This window comes from Chinchilla lanigera, unplaced genomic scaffold, assembly GCF_000276665.1.
Source record: "Chinchilla lanigera isolate Chin_1 unplaced genomic scaffold, ChiLan1.0 scaffold00056, whole genome shotgun sequence".
Classification (NCBI taxonomy): Eukaryota; Metazoa; Chordata; class Mammalia; order Rodentia; family Chinchillidae; genus Chinchilla; species Chinchilla lanigera.
This window is the reverse complement of record NW_004955457.1, coordinates 9510063-9530953: the sequence shown is the minus strand read 5'-3', so window position 1 is coordinate 9530953 and position 20891 is coordinate 9510063. Positions and strand designations below refer to the sequence as shown.

Sequence of the window (20891 nt, the reverse complement as noted above, 5' to 3'; positions counted from 1 at the left end):
GCTTAATTACATCTACACAGACTTTTTATCTGAGTAAGATCTGAGTAAGATCACATCTGTAGGTTTTAGGTAGACACCATTCAACCTACTTTAGTATTTTCCCCCCAGAAAGTTAAAGCTGCAGTCACCACTGTGGTAGCCACCAGTCACGTGAAGCTATTTAAATCTGAATGAACTACATTAAACATTATGCACCTTTATCACAGTGGTGACGTTTCAGGTGCTCTGTGTGCACAGGTGGCTAGTGGTTACTGTATTTGGATATTCCAGGTGTACAATATCATCATCACAGGAAGTTCTATAACTAAGCACTTCTCTAGAAGTTTCTTAGATGATCAGGAATAAGGTAAATCGCATCACAAAACAGTAAAAGGACAAACCCAGAAGGAAGGAACAACTATAGAACCACTCACCTATTTGCTCTAATGATCAAAAAGCATGGAAAAGACAAAAAAGCAAAGATGAGAAAGAATATAATTCTATACTTAATAGAAATTCTTCAGGGGCAGGAATATACATTGTTACTTACTCCCTAGCTTCAACCACAAACAAAAAGAAGACCCAGCAACATGTAGGTACTCAATATTTGTTGACTGATGAATGCAAAATTTTGTAAAAAAGTGTAAAAACAACTTGTCTATTCTTTAAAGGAGATATCTATGGATCAATCAGAATGATTTGTATTAATCAACATCAGCTGGTCTTCAAATTTTTACTTTGAAAATACTGAAATTTCTTGAGAAAAGATATGCTCTTATAAACAATTTAAAAATTTTCCCAGTAATTGCACATGTTCTATTAACTTGTTATGTTAATTATTTTAGATAATGTATTTAAAGAAAGTACTGTACCTAAATAAATTTAGAATTGACTCATTTTGATATATTTTTACCACACAATTTTAAAGGATATAAATGGCATAATTGGCATTTTTTGCTTTTATGTTGTCCCTGTGTTTTAAATTCTCTTTAAATTGAGATAATTTACATACAGTGAAGTGTTCAGATCTTAAGTGAATAGTAAAATATTCTCTATTCTTCTTGGTAAGTGTATGTCAGGATAGAGAATATTTCTGTCATTTGTGAATGTCCCTCTTCCCTTTCTGATTCAGTGTATTCCCCATTCAGTGTAACAGTTAATCTGATTGCTATCACCACAGAATTGTTTGGCCTGATCTAGAACGTCGCATAAATGCAATTATGTCATAATTCCTTTTTGTGTCTAATTGTCTTACTAAGCATGGTAACTTCAAGATTCATCCCAGTTACTGGGTATTTCAGCAATTTATTTCTTGTTGTTGCTGGTTTATATTCAGTTGTATAAATAGATCATAGTTTGGTTACCCATTCTTCTGTTGATGGACATCTGAGATACAGGATGTAATAAAAAGTATGATATTTAATGTTTCACAGATTTATTATGGTAAAAGAAATATTGCCATTAATCACCCTCAGAGTACTCCTCCTCCATCTTAGTCACTTATTTGTTGCTGGTACAAAATACCTGGCATTCATAAATTAAGGGAGGAGAAGTTCATTTTAGCTCGCAGTGTTTAGAAGTTTCACTTCATAGTCAGCTGACTCCAAGACAGGGCAGCACAGCAGAGGAGAAACAGTCCGTGACAGGGTAAGAAAGAGATAGAAAGCGGCAAGCCAGCCTTTCTCTTTTATTCCAACAGGCTATTAGCCTATTGGTTGGTGCCACCCATACCCAGGCTGGGACTTGCCATTATCCCAGATCCATGCTAAACCAGTCACTGGACTAATGTGGTTGTCACACATCCTTGATCCATGTTAACGCACACTAGATCCGCCACATCCCCAAAGCACCACCTCTGTAGACATGAGGCTTTTGGGGGAACATCTAGATACAAGCCATAATACCTGCCCTTCAAGCACATTTATGTCATTGTTCTCGCTACTTTCTGAAGCAGTTCCAAAAGTCTTTATTTTGTGAGTGCTTTTAGTTGTGCTGTTGTCGCTGCTTTGATGTCCTGAATCAATTCAAAAACTTCTACCTCTCATGGTCATTTTGACTTTTGGGAAGAGCAAGGAGTCACACCATACAGATCATGTGAATAGGGTGGATGAGGACACATCATAATGTCTTTCTGTTGGACGGCACACAGCAGTAGCATTTGCTATATTTTTAGTTACACCTTATGAAGACACTCATGAAAGAGGACTTCCAGAACTGTTTCAGAAAGTGGGAAGGACCATGGAATATGTGTGTTCAAAGTGAGGGGGAGTATTTTGAAGGTATTTAATGACAATAATAATAACTATAATAAAATTTTAAAAATTTAACTATATGCCATTCTTTTCAATTACCCCTTATGTTTCGGTGTCTTGCCATAGTGAATAAAGCTGCTGCCAAACATTCCTCAAGTGTTTTTGTAGATACCCATCACCATTTCTCTTGTAAGTACCCGAAAGTTGATTGGCTAGCAAGTGTATGTATCCAGTTTTGAAAGAGTTCGTAGACCATTTCCCCATGGGATTATGCCATTTATGCTTCCACTAGCTGTGTGTGAAGCTATGGATGCTCCAATCCTTTCCAACATTTGGTATTATCGTGTTTCTTTTGTTTTAGTAAGGACATCTCATTGTAGATTAGCTTTCCCTGATGATCTATGAGCTTGTGCATTTTCTTATTTTACTCAGTAGGCATATCTGGATCTCTTTTTGTTAAACATCTGTGTAAGTCTTGTGTACTGTTCTAGTACCAAGCCTGGCCAGGTCAATTGTACTTGCAAGTATTTTTGTGTGTTTTATTAAAATCGTAGCTAGAACTGTGTGTTGCAATTATTGCCCTCATTGGCCTATCATCTTCTTTATTCTTTTTCATGGGAAGGTTGCAAGTTTGGTAAAGTTCAACATACCAAATTTTTATGATTCATGTGTCCTCTGTTCCCTCCAAGCAATATTTGCCTGCCCCAAGGTTGTGAAGATATTGCCCTTTATTTTATTTTAATAACTTATTGTTTCAGCCTTTATGTTCACATCTATTTCCCATCCTGAGCTGATTTTTGTTATGGTCTGATGTAAGGGCCTTGATTGTTTCCATACCAATACTCAGTTTTCAGCCCCACTCATTCTTTTCTTCAGTTGCTTGGGGCCCTTTGTGGTAAATCTTTTCACAAATACATGTGGTTCTTCTGCTGGACTCTGTCTGCAGTTCCACTGCTGTGTTTGTCTAAAGCTTTATAGTAAGACCTGAAGTAGGAAGGTAAGTCTTCCACTTTCAAACTCATTTTTTAAAAATTATTTTGGCTATTCTTCATCCTTTAACTTCCCAAATAAACTTTAAAATCATATTTTTAATTTTTAGAAAATAAACGTGTGCCAATTTTGATTGGTGCAACATTTAATCTATAGATCCCATTTGGATGGATTGACATTTTACCAGCACTGAGTTTTTTTAAATGGTGGGTTTTTAAATTTAATTGTCTAGTTTATTACTACTGGTATGTAGAATGCCCATTTTATATTCAACTTGAATCATACAACAGTAATAATACAAACTGTAGTTTAAAAAAACATCTCTGACATAAAAATTACACCTAAAAGTATAAATTGAAGGAGCTACCAACTCAAAATGACCTTCCTAGTAAGATTCTTGGACTTTAAAAGAAAGCAAATAAAACACTGAGCAGATAAGCTAAAAGAGCAAGTTGCTTATGTGTAACTTATAAGGGAAATAAACTTAGTTTTCATCCAGCTTTCCAATAGCAACACTATAATAGTCAAATGGAGTCACATATTTAAAATTCTTAAGGAAATGAGTGAGCCACTAGTTTTATATCCAGCAGAACCAGCTTTAAAATATAAAAGGCGTATTTTTAATGAACCTAAGAAGTATCAACCCTGTGAGTTATTCCTGAGGAATCTAGTAAATGACTGCATAGTCCTTATTAAAATGTTTACTTTTACATGAATAGTTGCTTGTAGGGCTAGCATTAAATTGGAGCTGGACAGAATAGAAGTACAGTGTATAGCAGCTCTGGGCTTTAGCAGTGTAAGTATAGTACAACTGCAGGAATGGAGACAAGTGACAAGAGCATATAAAATGTTAACTCCTAGTAATCATTTCATCGGTATTTTTGGTATTGTAGTGTTATAACTCCATAACTTGCACGCACACACACATACACACACACATCTGAAAGAGTAGACCAAGTTGCAATCACAGGATATTCAGTGGTACTGTTAACTGCTTCTTAAGAAGCACGATTCCTAATATAGAAGGGAGGAGAACCAATTGGAGACGAGGCTGCGCCACGGAGGGAGCCCACAGAAGTGCTCACGGTTGAGACATCGTTAAGTGTGTACCCCAGAGGTTCACATGCTGGCCGCTGGGTCTTCAGTATGGCGTCACTGTGAGGTACGAGCTTTACAAGGTGCTCCTAGAGGAAGGTCTTCGTGCTAATCAGGGTCTCGTGCTAATCCAGCCTTTCCTGCTTCCGACTTCAAGAAGCGGCCTCCCTCCGCCCTACAGCCCACTGTTGCCACCTCTGTGCGACAGCACGGCCGGGGTCGGCCCTCATCAACCTGTGCTCTGCCCTGTGGACTTTGAGCATCCAAAGCTGTGGGGTCAATTAATTTCTTCTCTCTGGGAGGTTGGACTGCCTCGCTAGTTCAGGGTGGTAGCGGAAAAGGAACCAGTGCAGGGACTTGCTGAGATATGTGCCAGAGGCCTATTTCTTATCCACAGTGAAACTGAACAAATGTATTCTGCTTCATAACAGTTCTTTAGTGTATGGTTCAGTTATGTACACATCTTGGAATCTTTGTTTTATCTCATAATCAAAGGTTAGACTAATAAATTAAAAAGTTATAATATACCTTATCAAAAATTTGGAATATTAGGCACACTTGTGTTACATAAACCTGTGAATACCCTGTACTGAATATGTTCCTTTTGTAGAGGAGTTTCAAATGGATAACGGAAACCACTCTGTTTAACCCATGTGGCACTATCTCCCAGCATTAGGTAAACATTGCAAATCCACACCCATTCGCCTGTGTCCCATCCCCAGGGCCTCACACCATTCCTGCAAGGTGGAGCAAGGCTGACTCTTCGCTTCCAAGCCGGCTCTTGAGGCGCTGCTTGTGTAGTACCTCCTCAAAGTCCCTACGCAGAAGTGATCCTCACCGACCAGGCATGCAGCACCTGTTTCCATGATCATGATCACATCAGTGAGCCCGATACTCAGTATGGTTTTTTTCTTTCTAGTATATTGTATGATATCAGCAAATACTGAGTAAATTAATGTCAACCAAAAATTAACAGAAAAAAACTTAAGGACCTAGTTGTCTAGTTGTGGAAGCAAACTATATAGAATGAACTAATAAAATACTTCTGTTTTGTTTTGTTTTGTTTTTGCAACCTTGTTCCAACACGTGGGAAAGGTGTGAGTTTCTCCAGCCAGAGAGAGGGACACAACTGAATGAAGAGATGGTCAGGGACATGAAAGATTTGTTTTTGATGCTGGGGTACAGAAGTGACATGGTGGAAGCAGTATGGCTTGAGTTATTCATCTACAGCAGCTCTGCAAACACAGCATATTTAGTAACAGTTACTGGAAAAGTTCTATAAAGTTTGTGTAATACAAATGTGCCTAATACTCAAAAATTTTGGTTAGGTAAATGCTATTATATCTTTCTTTGTTAGTTTAACTTTTTATTATAAAATTCAGAAATTCAAACAAAGTAAATTCATGGGTCAAGGAAATATGTAACTGTAATATTTAACATTAAAGTATTTACTGGGTATCCGATTGAAGAGGAGATGGATTTTTAAGGTCACTGTGGAGCTATACATGAACTTTGAGTCTGTTATGCAGGAGAAAATTAGGATGAGTATTCAAATGCTGCAGAATTGTTTCTCTTAGTGAAAGCAGTTGATCTGAGGGGACCAGTTCCATGGAAAATGATTTGAAGAGAACTGTCATAACTGAGCTGATGGTGTGGTCACAACAATGAGACTTGGAAGACAGGGATTAAAGTTTGATTCATTATGACTTACAGTTGTTAGAAACATTTTCATATTTAAAAAACTTTTAAGTTTTCTTTAACGTGGATCTTCTCAAAATGCAAGTAGTGGCAAGGTAGAACCCTACGTCCAGTTCCACCCTCTAGAGGCAACTACTGTTTGTGCTTCCAGAATTTTCTATTTCTTCAAGAATACCTTTGTACAATTTATAAATATTATATACACGTATACATATGTATTATCCTCTTTTAGAACAGGAATACTGTGACTCTTTTTTAGAAGTGCGTGATACCTATTTCATAGTTCCCTATTCATATACATTTGAACTGTTCAGTTTTTTGCTACTATTAATAGCACTCAGTATTTTTCTTTTGGATTATATCTGTATATAGTATCTGTATTATAATCTGTAGCTATAATACAGAAAATGATCTCATGCAGTATTGTTATAATTTTGATCAACTTATTTGTGGTTTTCTTACTATTTCCTCTATTTTCTATTTTCTTTTGTATGATCTGAGTTTCTTTTGTGTATTTCTCTCCTGCTGATAGTTTGTTCTTTCAGTGGTTTCTTTGCAATTATATTTACTATACTCAATCTGCTATTTCTTAGTTTATCAACTTCAAAGTATAACTATTGATACCTGCTCTACAAGGTAAGGAAATAAAGAGATTAGTGGTAGTCTTATCTATTAAATAACTTCTTTATTGAGTTCTGCTTTTCACTAGTGAAATAATTTTTATATTGCCAGGGTACACAATACTTACATCTTTATGAAATTATTGTTCTCATAATGTTTAGCCTTAGCTTTATAAGTAAATGACTGTATTGTAATTCTACAGATTGATCATTGTCTTGGTCTGTTTTTGATGCTATAACAAGTTGCTAAAAACTGGCTAATTTATAAAATCTGGAAATTTATTTCTCACAATTCTAAAGGTTGGGAAGTCTAAGATCACATTCCAACAAGTCCCACCTCTTAATACCACCATAATAGGGACTGAGTTTCAACAAATCAATTTTGCAGGACATCCAGAGCAGGGGAATCGGGTTGAATTTTTCATTTTGACTCAATTCTTGGTTGGCTGCTTTCCATTATTAGTTTTTCAAGATGAGTTAACAAGTATAATATTTCATTCATGTTTTTAAGTATTTGTGGGTGTTGTTAGTTTGTCTTTATTCATGTTTCAAGCTGGCTTGAATTTGCCTGAACTTTAGATGACTTTATTTTTCACCTCCAAGACATAATCCTTACACTTACAGCATGCAATAAGTTCTAATATTTTATCTCTCTGTTGTATTTAATTTTAAATGCTTATATGACCAATTAAATTAGTGTTCTACAATGTTTGATATGTAAAGAAAAGAAAACCATGCTAAACTATTGTGTTAGATAATATGTATGTAGTGACCTATGGTCATTAATAACTTCAGTTCTATGCAGTTTTTCAAAAGAATCTTCTTTCTAAATTTGCTCCATGCACTGCCTTTGCAGTTTGTTCCCTATGTTTTTTTATTTTAAAGCACCAGTTAACCTGAAAAGAGACCAGCCCTCTTCTTAGTGAAGTCTCCTACAGGACTGGTTTCATTTTCATGAGTTAGGGTATGTCTTTGCTCTTCTGGCTTTCAGATACAAGGTAGTTTGATGCCTCCCTCTGGTCATCTCACTGCCAGGAAGTTTCCTCAGGAGGACACTGCTAGGAAGACAGATGGCTCTTAGCCCTGCCTCTCCTCCGTTCTGCAGCTAGATCCGCACAAGGATTTGCCCACAATTCCAGGGCTCTACTCCTGTCTATACATTCAATTTTTCTAGGGAAAGCTTACTATCTGCACTCCTTTGGACAGCATCCCTGGCTTTCATGAAAAGATATACCCTGCTAGAGACATAAACATTTATCCACTTGTATCTTATTCCCCCTTTTGGTCTGAGTCCCAATTTCATTGAAAAGTAGGAGATTATGGCCATTTTATGGATGAAAACTTCTTCCCAGTTTTTCAGTTGTTCACTTAGACTTTCAGGGAAGGAAAGTAATCCTACTCATTCCATTAGAGATGCTTAATCTGACCAAGACACAATGGAAATCTTCTTTAAGTAATATTATTGTGGCAGCCTTTTGAGATACATAAGTAGGATGAAGTGACATACTAAAACTCTTAGAATAATCTAGATTAACATAGTCCAGCCAAATTTTCTACAGTGTTGGAATTCAAACAATTTATTATTTATTTGATCTCAATAAATTCACATTTACATTGTTAGAGCCACACACTGCTCCTGACCACTATATTAGATAGTACGGATCTGGGTGGTGTAAAAGCCTGAACACTAGACTGTGGCTAATGAAGCGGAAAAAAGGGAGAACATTCCAAACGGTGTTAGACAAACAAAATTAGTATTTTCAAAGGAAAAGAGAGAAAAAGGAAATTTAAATAATTCAAAAGCAGTATGCTCAGGAGAATGTGGAAACCCGTAGCATGGTACCATGCATTTAAAAAGGGCAGAGTATAAGACTATTTTAAGAAATAGATATGTTAAGAGTTTACATTTCCAGAGTTAAGAAGATGTATGTGTTGAAATGACTAAAAACAATTAGAATTCTCACAGGAAATTGGGGGAGGGGTCAGAAACAAAAAATCAAAAAAAAAACTTTTTGACACTTCTTTTGTGAGACAGTCTCTTGTGCTCCACGCACCCTTGCTCAGAGACTCCTTGTCATCCCCCACGTGGAGAAACTCTGATATATGGCATAATAATGATGGTTCAGAGAAATTACTACTTCACCTACTGAGTGATTAATATCAAATTAGTTAGTGCAACATTCAGTGGTGCAGAGAGGATCAGGGTGGAACTTGGTTTTGTTTCAGAAAGGAAAAACACAAGATAAAGTACGGCTTTGCCTCCACGGAGTACTTTTCATCTGAGAATCTCTACGTACTCAATGCACTCAATTATTAAGAAAACCTCTGAGAAACAGAGGGACAAAATAAGGACCACACATGCCAGTGATCTATTTCTGTGATTTTAGAAAATCAGGCTTGGTATTTTCCTCTTCCTCTAATGCACAAGAATAGCCCCATGCGGCATCCATGAGATATTCATCTTTCTGTTGAATGATTTCTCTCGAAGGCATCCCACTTATGAAGGAGAGGAGCCACACACAATCCCACCCCCTAACTTTATTGATGTCTTTCACTCTATTTGCAATGGAAATCCATCCCTATCATCATAGTGCAGCAAGCATTCTCTGATAATCGAGTGTGCACCATCCCTGGAAAGATTGTTTTGTTGCAGAATGGCTCGGGTTATCTTTTTTATCAAAAATTATTCAAAACAAACATCCATGAATCTAGGACTAACATGCATTGAAAGAGGACAAGCAAGGCCCTTAACGGGTGCCCTACCGTGTAATCTTCCTTTCATCTTAATTCAAAATCCCTTTGAGATTCAAGCTGCCTTATGCAAAAATACAAATTCTTCTAATTACTTGTGTGTGAGGTACATGGTTTGGCCTAGTCAAAGGAGATATGCAGTAATATATCCTGGCACTTATTTTCATCTATTGTTACTTAAGGATAGATGCTAGGTTTTTTTTTCATATTCTATGCCTTTTTATTGTTTGTTTTATTGCTTTTTCTCTCCCTCTTTCTATTTCTTTTCTTGTCCTTTCCACCTGAAAATATAAAAAATAAAAACAAAAAAGCTGTCCTACCAAAAGAGGAAATACCTTGAAAACTCATGGCTTCTAAAGTTTTTTACAAAGGGTTTGATGTTTTGTAAAATAAAACTAGCTGCCATGTACAAAAACAACTGTTTTTCTTTGAAGAGGAGAGGATGCTATGGGGTTTTGGTTTTCATTTTGTAACTCAGCCAGGCCTTCTCTGTTTGTCTCCATGTATACACAGATCATTCACTTCCAGCCACAGCCCCTTCATAGTCCCTGGGTTCCCCTCCTTTCTGGGACATCTTTCTTTAGCACTGAGTCAGCATCACCTTACTCTCCCACCTCTGCGTCTAACTGCGCCATTTTGCCGAGCAATTGAAGGTTAAACTCCTTCCTAATTAGTGCTAAAGACCCCCTCACACCATCGAGGTGTGCCACTGTCCAATGAAATGTCACAGTGATCCTCCTAGTTTATTACTAACTGGGAATTTAGGACAGCTGATCTAATGCTTCCCATGTTCAATGTCAAATTACCATAGATTTGGAATCCACCTGTGTATATTTTTCTGTTTCATTCTCAGTAATCTATCCAGTGGCCCTGATTAGAAGTAGCAGTTTGTAATATCACTTAAGGCTTTAGACCGATGGAGTTCTGCCAGTAATGGTGTTTAATTCAGCTATATGTGCCAATTCATCTCTGTCAGGAGCCTATTAATTTCTTCATTATTTTATTCTGTCCCTATCCCCTATATAACAAGACACAATGATCCCCATTTGTGTAACCAAAAAACTTATAGTGTCTTATAAATTACCCCTGATCCCATTGCTTTTTAGTCACTAGCTGTGTATTTCTTTTTCATATTTAAATCAATTTTTGCAAACTCTTTGCTTTAAAAGAATGCACTGGAACTCCAGAACAGTAAATAATGGAGTCATAGAAAAAGTGTAAGATTATGACAGGCCCTTTAACATGCATCCCTGCCCCAAAAAGGACATAGCACCCAGCCAGAGTGCACTGTTCCCACAAATATCTTCTACTTGTAGGGAACAACTGTTATCAGCCCATTATCAGTAAGCACAAGATCAAAATATCTGTGGCTTCACTATCCAAATAAAGACCCCAGAACAAATAAAGATCAGAATATAAAATTCATCCTCTTATGCTGTTGGCATTTCTGCATGATATGATCTTGAGACAACAGGAAGTGGCAGCTAAGTGACTAGCAAGAATGAACAGAAGCAGGTGAATATTTCGCTGTATTAGCACATAAAACTCACATTGCTCTGCTACCTCTTCTGCCTTTTTCAGGATTGGAGCAAAACATCAAGAGCTAAGAGAAAAGCAAGCAAGAGGTCTTCTCGATTATGCAACTGGTACAATTGGATCAGTGCACGATATGGATGATGATGAAATAGACCCCAATTATGCCAGAGTGAACCACTTTCGGGAGCCATGTGCATCAGCAAATGTCTTTAGATCTCCATCTCCTCCTCAGGCTGGACCATTTGGTTACCCTAGGGATGGCCGCCCACTGTCTCCGGAAAGAGACCACTTAGAGGGTCTCTACGCCAAGGTCAACAAGCCATATCATCCGCCAGCTCCAGCTGACAGGTAATAAAACTTAGTGAAAGATGAATGTGGTTTTAATTCAGTAAGTTTCAAATCATCTCTACTGCTGAAGCAGATAAAAATATATCCTTCAATCTATTAAAGCTGAAATGACATGGTGCCCTAGACAAGTGCACTACCTTGACCTACCCGTAAGGTATGAGCTATCAAAAATAAAACAATAGCCAGTTACAAGGTGGCATGAATGAACAGTAGTAGTAGTGTTCATGTTGCAATGGGGAGCAATTTTTGCAGGAATATTGTGACAGAGAACGAATGGTGAAAACTGTGAAGGAATATTGTCCTTTCTCCTAGGAGCCCTATTGTATAAGACGTATTTAGGAAGATGGCCTGACATTTAGAGGTGAGGAGTCAGGGAAAAGAAAATGATGACTTCCAAGTAGATGTAATTGAAGTGAATTATAGATACCTACAGAGGTACAGGAATGTTTGTAAAGTAAGGTTGGGACTTGATGCTTTAAAACAGTGTGACCTTATATAGATATTCATGGATGATCAGAGGTGGAAAAGGAGATAATCTTGGCAATAGGAGTTTGATGAAATAGAGAAATATAGGAGGTGACAAGGCCACAGATCTTTAGGTTTAGCACCTAAGGAAAGACATAATAGGACCATCTGTCAGTACACTTGAAGTAGGTAGGGAACAAAATCATCCCAACCCCACCTCCTGACAAAAGTAAAATGCCTTGGGTCTTGAAAGAATGACCTAAAGAGTTATGGTCACTGTGCATTGTTAGGTGACCCTTGGAATTCACATACAAGGGGAGTTGACTGACCTCACTGTGATCTGACTGCGGGTTGAAGTCTGGAGGGTGGAGGTGGCTTGTGCAAATTCTAGATGGGAAAAAAAAGACATGTTTTCCAGATTTCTTAGGGATCTGAAAACCACCCTTTCCTATTAGTAACCAGCTTTTGTGTGATAGCATGATATATTGCATATGTTTACCGTTTACATTTCCCCAGCTGGGTGATATTATGCACTTTCAATTAGGTTGGGGAGAGGAAGGGAAATCATGGCATTTTTATGCAGACTGTAAAGTGTAGCTTCACAAGACTGATTACCTTTCAGAGCCTTTCCAATAACCAAGTGAGAAGGAAGGAGCAATTTTTAATCCTTACTGTCAAGCCTCCCGGTTGATGATATTAAAGAAAGATGGTCAAGTTTTTCTTTGGGACAAAATGAAAATATAAATTCCTATGACTGTGTGATACAGTTGTAATAACTGAACTGCTAATTCCAAGGATTGATTAGGACTTGGCCTTTTTCTCCCCGGCCTTTCTATAAGGTTGGATTTTATCGTGTAAATAATAGCACCATGCATGAGTCTATTCTGGCCTAAAGCATAGTCAATCTTCCTTTCCCTAAACCAGGTGGGTCTTCATAGCAGTCCCCTTTGCATGGATATGTTGCTAGAATCCCAGCACAGGGGGACTTGGGCCCTCCCAAGATAGTATTTCCCAATATTAATGCCATGGAAACAAAAGCAAAGCACTCTATAAAAAGAACTCAAGTCAAGCACGTTTGAAGAACTCTGGGCTAAACCACAGGACCAGTTTTCCTTTCGTGTCCTTCTTATGCCAAATATATTCATTTGCATTTGACATCTCTAAAAAAATCATACAGCAAATCAACATTTATCACACCCTCAGTTTTTGTCTTTTAAAGCTTATTTTTCCTAACTGGATCTTTTTCATTATTCTTTAAAACATTATATAGGACAAGCTGCTCTATGCTAATTTTCACAGGTAGCTTTGACCAGGAAAGAAATTTCAAAGGAAAATCTTAACTTCAGCTACTATAAAATGTCCATCAAGAAAAAATAAGTTATTTACTTCCCAGCCCAGACATCTGTATGAATAGTGGGTTCTTACTTTTGGCATTGACACTGCACCCCCACATTGTGTTAATAAATGACCTAAAGCTGCTTTCAGTGGAATTTTAGACTGTTGTCATATTTTTGGATAACTAATTAAGGGGTGATTCTTTATAACAAGAATTATCCTCGTTCTGCTCTTTAATTATATTTAAAGTCTGCTCTGTATCTTGTTCTTACAGCTTTAAAGCTGGCAATTTTTGTCTTGGCACCTGTATGCATTTGATACTATTAGCTGCCATAGTCATTAATATTATTACCATTAAGATCTCCTTTTATTAATGAAATTCTGTGTCCAGTGAATCTAGCAAGAATTCCTTTGGCGGTATCCCAACAGTGAGTAGGCAGTGGGAGTTCTAAACCTACCTTATTTTCAATCCATTTTTCATTCAGTAAGCATTTATTTGGCACCTAATGTGTTGCAGTGACTTTCAAAAGCTCTAGAGAGTATACAGAAATGATCATGAGATGGTCTTAGTGCAGAGGAAGTCATAGTCTAGTCAAAAGGGGAACACCACATGTGGAAGTGGATAATTGCAATGTAAGTAGAAGAAAACAAACTTTTCTTTCCTAACTCTTTACAAGCTAATCAGGAAAGATCTGCAGAAGAAGGTAATATGGGAACTGGCTCTGGAAAGATTTGTAAGCATTGACTAGATGTGGTGGGAAAACTGAGATAGGACAGTAGGCATTCAACTTAAATCATGGTTTTTGCAAAGAGACGAATGGGGTCCAGCTCTCTTCCTGATGACTACTGCATGGTATTCAATAAAATAACCTTTTCAGGATGCCATACCTCATCTCTGTGCCAATAATTCAACCAGGGTCAGGACCATGGTCCAGAATTGAGTTCATCACCAGAAGGGACCCATGCTGGGATAAAATGCCATGATTTCCCTTCCTGTGGGACTCAGTACTGGGACCCAAGCTGGGGAGACAGGTACACTCCCCCCATTATGAGGCGTGCAGTCCTATGGAGGATACAAAGACTTACACATGCACTAAGAACATGGTGTGCAAGGGCCATTGCAGGATTGGTACCAGCTAAGTGCTGGGACGAGCTCTTGGCTAATGGCAGGGCAGCATAAGTGAAAGCTGAAGTGAGAAAAAGCACGCTGTTCAGAGGAACCTGAACTAGCTTTAATAAAATAAACCCAAGTGAAAGGGGTGTTGGGAAGAGAGATGAAATGGGAGGGCTAGGAGCTGAGCAAAAGGCCCATGACAGCCTTGACCAGACACCAGGCTTGGTGAAGGGTTTATCTCACCCAAGAGAGTCAGGACTCACTTGGAGTGAGGCAGGGACCCTGAGGGTTTCAGCATGAGGCACAGCCCTGGAATCCTACACACTTCTCAATGGCAGCTCGACCTCACCTGTGTGTAAGCAGGAAAGCTGTAAAGATGACCTTACACGCTGTAATCATTAAATGCAATTTTACATTTTACTTTCCTTTTTTTTTTTTTTGCCTCTGGCATCTGACATAACACATACCCTATCTGTCCACATAGCACTCTCTCACATAGGAGTACTTCCTAGGGGCATGCCCACAGCAGCTTCCTTTTAGGGATAACTCCTGGCTCTCCCATCCTTGCTTCGAGAGTTGGCCCTATGCCTCATACAGCCCTTCTAAGAAAAACCCTTGGTTTATAAAAGATTCATGTGTAAATGATAGTGGTTAAAAAACAAACAAACAAATGACCCAAAGTACTCCCTAACACCACCAAGACAGAGACACACGACTGGATTTTCACAGCGCTCTTGGGTGAAGTCCTCTCCCCTAGGCCTAACAGCTACTTAGGGTGAGAATGTGGTGCTCTTTCCTACCATGCCAGCACGTAGAGGCTCCTACAGTATCAGGACATAAAACGTGTGTGTTGGATGAGGGTGGAATAGTCCAAAACAGGGGGTCTAGGAGGCATATGTGGCACTTGATACAAGTGTAGTTTTCTGTTAATTTTTGTGATGATTTGACATTCTTTAGTAGAAGTTACCAAATGTTTGATCACACATCCTGCTAGTGAAAATGCTTTGGGGGCCGGGGGTTTAGCTTAGTGGTGCAGCACCTGCCTGGCAAAAGTGAGGTCCTAAGTTCGACCCTGGTACACACCCCCCATAAAAGAAAGAAAATGCTTTGAGATATAATCCTCTCAAAATACATGTATTTATTTTTAATGACACTTATTTACCTTCATAATACAGATATTATAGACATATACAAAATATGGAAATTAATAAAAGAATAAAAATCATAAAAATCACAACATAAGCAGTGCTTCCAGCATTGCCACATACACACTGATAGGATGCACGCAGCCTGCTCTGGGGACTGCAGGCCTCAGCTCCAGGTTCCACAGGGGTGGGCGCCTTGTCTGCTCTGGCTCACCATTATCTCCTCACTTCCTGGGGCAGTCGATTCCTCATGAATATTTTTGGATCATATGAATGAATGGTTTGATGAATCCTAGAATTGATGGCACCTTCAGTGTCAAGCTTCACATGCCACTCATACATCAGAGGCAAGTTCTGCACAAAATTTCCTGGGAGGTGACTCTTGACCCATGACAGTATACTCCCAGTGACGAGAATTCATGAGATTCCTTTTTTACTCTGAGATCACTGTAAATGTACAGAAATGCCCACTTCGTATCTGCCTCAATGCTACCTCTGTACAATATTTACTGTGGATCCTGGAGCAAGCCTGTCCAGACACAGAAAGCAAAGTCTCATCAACAGCCAGTGACTGCACTGCTTACCTTTTTAACAATCATTTACTGGACTAATAAACATTGCCACTCTATGTGCTCAGAGCTGGCCTTAACAAACATGCAGAAATCCTAGCGCAGAACCTTCAGGCTTTCCCTGTGTCGTCATTTTTTCAGTATAATCTACCCTGCTGTTTTACCCCCTTATTTAGCCCTCTCAGTAGCCATTTTGTGAGTACAGTCAAGTCTGTTGAATTTCAGGCTAAGTTAAACACCCTTATGCATGTGGGGATATAGCTCAGTGGCAAAGCACCTGCCTGGCAAGTGCAAGATCCTGAGTTCAATTCCCAGTACAAAAAAATAAATAAATAAATAAATAAACACTCTATGCACAACTGGATGCTGAACTTCAAATATGCTCAAGTGTCAAGGACTTCTGTATCTGATCTTAAGCGTTTACACTTATTACTGTCACCTAAACTTTTACAGTAGTTGTTGCTATTAGCTTTTATGTACGTCTCAATTAAAACTTGTATTTTTTCCACTTGTTATCATGCCAGTTTCCCTGAAATATTTTACAAAATACCATACTTGTGCAATGAATTTTTAAAACATAGGATATTCTCTTTATCCAAGTTAAACACTTACTTGTTAGATTTAGTATGTTGTTGTGCCTAATAAAGATATTTTAAAAGTATTGATTTTTGTCCTCCCATGTACAGTATTAGCTATTATTACTAGCTTATATCACTTGCATATTTAATCACTGTGTTCATCTATGTCATTGATAAGATCGTTGATCAATGTCAAGTGAAATCCCTGCAACTCATTACTTGAGACCTCCATTAATCAACGCTGTTTGGGAGCCTCACTTAGCTATTAATGTAGTCTACTATTATCTCAGCCACATTCTACAGTTCATCTTCGGGCATCACAGAGGTTTATCAAATGTCTCACTGATGTTGTGGTACATCATGTTTGTGAGAATCCCTTGACTTACCATCAGGAAACCATGACAAGAAAGAAAATTGCATGCTTTTAGTGAATCAGAGAGAACCTTATTCCTTTCCAGTTATTCATAGATAATGTGTCTGTTTAGACTTTATCATGCAAAATAATTATTTTTGTGATCCTATATAATATTAAACTCTTAATATCTGTTTATCAAATACTTATTGACCAATATATGGCAGCTGTGAAATTAAAGTGACAAATAACACACAAAACTCTACCTAAGTGACCTGGGAGTCACTTAGGTATATACTCATCAGCACTTGCGGGAAACTGTTACTGAGAATCTGCTGCATTTTATGGGTCACACAAAGAAGTTTAGAAACAATCCTGACCTTTAAGAAACTCAATCTAGAAGCTGAAACTACTTCATGAACAAGTAACCACAGCATAATGTGTTCTATCAGAATAGAGGTATATAATAAACATATCTAAGAGTAATAAAATTGCAAATTAATTTCATTTTGGAAACATACTGTTATTGGTTGGTCTAAGACCTTGATTTATTAATATTTATTAATAATAATTTATTAATATTAATTTTTCAAAAGCCCCAGTATCCACACTATAAAATAAGTGTATAACCTATATCCTATGGATTGTTTGTGGCTTAAATGAAATTAGCCACTGCCTGGCTCAATAAATACTGACTAAAACTCTTTAGGAAAGCTTCTGGATTATGTATGGGTGGACTTTATAATATATTATGGGGCTCTCTATATTAAGAAAGTTATTGAACTATGTATAAATATTTAAGAAAAAATATTGATTTTTAGCTAACTTCTGACCCCTAAAGTCTTACATTTGGGAACCTATTAGATTCCATCTGTTCCATGGTCACATGATAATGGTTCATTCCTATCTCTAGCCCCAACTCCTGCTAATGTATTGCAGTCATCACAAACAAAAAGTAGAAATGGAAAAGCAAGTAAGAGGATAAAACTAAAATCAAATCAGATTCTGTTATATCATTTCTATCATCTGTATAAGTGAAGGGTACAATACTGAACGGTATGTTAAAGACCATAACACAGATATCCCTAAGACCATAACTTCAATATACTTAGGCTGGTCACCAGAACTATGACTATCTTTCTGCCACATTATTTAAATGTTTGTTTGACTAGGAGTTGGGCTCAACAGTTGTCTACAGAATGGGATCCCCAGAGCCAGGAATATAGCTCAGCAGTGCAGCACTTGCCTGGCAAGTGCAGAGTCCTGAGTTCAATACCCAATGCCAAAAAAAGAATGGAATCCCCAATTTCTCTGCACCCCAGAAGACCTGTGAATAACAACTGTGTGGTAAATCAAATTTTACTTGCCTGTAAACAAGAAAAAACTCAGCTGACAGAGTGATCTTTCCTATTATGGAATTCAGGTGGCCCTGGTTCCCTCCATAGGTAGCCTCTTCTCACCTTTCTCCTTGCCTTCCTTAACGGTGGCCTTCACCTTTCTGTTGCATCGTAATTCAAAACGGCTTTTGCAGTTCTAGACTTTGTGCCTATTTTCCAGAGAGAAAGAAGTCAAAGGGAACAAATGGCCAATGGAATATTCTACTCAGGTTCCTCCCTTTAAAAAGATTTCCCAGAAAACCCCAACATCTTGTCATTGGCAAAAATTGTACAGGAAGATGTTGAGGACAAGCATGTCATCTTGCTAAGTACCAGGGGTTAAGATGAGGGTACACTTGGAAATAGATGGTCACTGAGCATCAAAGTCAAGGACAAAGGAGTTGCAAGGGGCTTTTAAGGACTCACTGTATGCAATCCACACACATATTATTTCCAGATGACTTCTCTCTCCTTTTTTTCTTCCACTTCCCTTTAATAATGCAGAAGTTATAGATTAATGGTACATAGCCATTTTGGTCAAATATATTCTTATGAATGCCCTGTGGGAGGCTATCTTCATTATGTAGACTCTCTTTTATAGCTCAGATAGAATATTTCAGTCTGAGTAATGTCTAGTGTAACTTAACAAAGGTACCTGGGGTACATACATTCTTAGTTTTCACGATCAAAGGAAAGGTTTGTTTTGGGAGATTCTAAGAGCAATGGTGGATATAAAAGAAATGTTAACAAGAAGACCTGTAACCAGGTACAGATAGGTGGATCTGAGCATATCTGGTGCTATTTGGGTAATGTATGGTAACTGATATCTCTTCATCACAAACAATGTTAGTTTCAGCAACCCAGCATTTTACTAAGCAAAGCTTTGTCGTGTACACCTCATGCTTCTGTTGCAGTTTGCCAAAAGTCTTCTCCCTAAATTAATTTTTAGTTTAGTTTAATAGCCTTTTATGTCTTACTTCTCACTTGAACTGTGAATACAGTAAATTTCTTAGAGATCTATTTTTTAGTTCTTACCAACAGAGCTAAAGTGATCTCATTTTTCAATTTGAGAATCCCAGTGATAAATGCTATTTCCATAGAGATTTAACTCATCAGCTGAACAAAGCAATCACATTTTTTGTAGAGCATATTACCATCCATTTTAAGTGACTTCTAACCAATAATGAGAAATATCTTAATAAAAGAATCTCTATGACCAGATAAGTGCTAGTAGTAACGGATATACCATTAACTCCACTCTCCTCTACCCCGTCTCTATTTAAAACTTGATGTTCTCATTATTTTTTCCATGTTCTGAGAGCACTACTCTTGGGACTGGCTTAGTTATGTCAGACTAATTTGTCAGCTTGCAGGGGTGACAAATGTAGACAACCTTGTCCTTTCGTATGCAGGAACTAGCCAAGGAAAGTTGATAGTGACCATCTATTTCCAAGAATACCCCCTATCCTAGCCCCTGGTACTGAGTGGCTCTATTGAAGGAATTCTTGCCAAGGGGTTACCCTGATTTCTTAGAGCTGTCATTTGACTTGAATGTTTAAAAAATGACTTGAATCTTGGGATATATGCCTATTACTAATTCTTTTTTATTTTGGGGAAGTTAGAGAGGATGTATGGCATATCCTCAATCATTATTACATAAAATAACACAGCACAGAACAGAGTAAGAGTTCCCTACTTTGTAGAGGGATGCAGCTGATAACTTTGAATGGTGATGATGATGTGCTATCGAGGTGAGCCACAGATGCTGTGTTAGTAGATACGGGAGGTACTGGCTGCATATCTGGGTTGTCAAAGGAGTCTCCTTGAAGGGATCTTATTATTATTCCCTAGGGAACAAGTAGAAATTAACCAAGTAGGTGGAAGAGCATACACAAAGGGTCACAGAGAAGGCATGGCACAATTAGATAACTGCTAATGCCAGAAGCACTGCGGTGTGGTGTGCGAGCAGGGCCAGCTGGAGCAAGAGGTGAAGGTCTGAGCCTGCTGTGTTGGTCAGGACCAAATATTGCAAGATAAAGTAGTAGGACTAGCTCAAGGGCAAAAGGGAGCCCTCAAAGACAGGCAAGCACGTTCAGATTCATTCTTAGAAAGATGACAGATTCCATGGGATAGGACTCCAAGCTTACAAGTGAGGAACTGGAGATGTGGAAAAATTTGGTGATACAGGTTGGGAAAGCCAAAATTCAACCCAGATATGACTTCAAAACATGCACAAACTTTCAGCTCTGCTAGGATTTTTTAAACTATAGTTCAGTTGATGGCAAACTTAAGGCATGTGTGATAGTTTTTTTTTTAAGACAAAAAGTGTTCATGTATGAATTTTTCTAAACTAAAATCTCAATATTCACATTTAATTGTAGTATTGGCGCTTTTCATAAATAAGTGGGTTTGGGGCTGCAGTTTGGGCACTCATCTCTAAAAGGTTTGCCATCACTGTTATAGGTCATAACCCATTAATACATCTTGCCGCCAATTTAGTGGACTCAATAGACATTTTTAAACAAAATTAATAGAATAGAATAGAATAGAATAGAATAGAATAGAATAGAAAATATCATTTCATATATTGTAATATATGTAAAAATTATTTCATATTTTCATTTCAGTTATAAATGTAAATAAACTGTGTATATGTACATACACAGGGGGTATATACCTGAACACTAG

General features: G+C 37.8%; 1 protein-coding gene across 1 annotated transcript in view; it reads left to right on the top strand.

Annotated features, from left to right (window-relative positions):
- The window catches only part of Pard3b (par-3 family cell polarity regulator beta), an 864914-nt gene that overhangs the window by 701902 nt on the left and 142121 nt on the right, over window positions 1-20891 (top strand). Inside the window, exon 20 of the mRNA XM_013520665.1 lies at window positions 10967-11269. Coding sequence (XP_013376119.1) covers window positions 10967-11269 — 303 coding nt within the window. The remainder of the gene's footprint in view (window positions 1-10966; window positions 11270-20891) is intronic.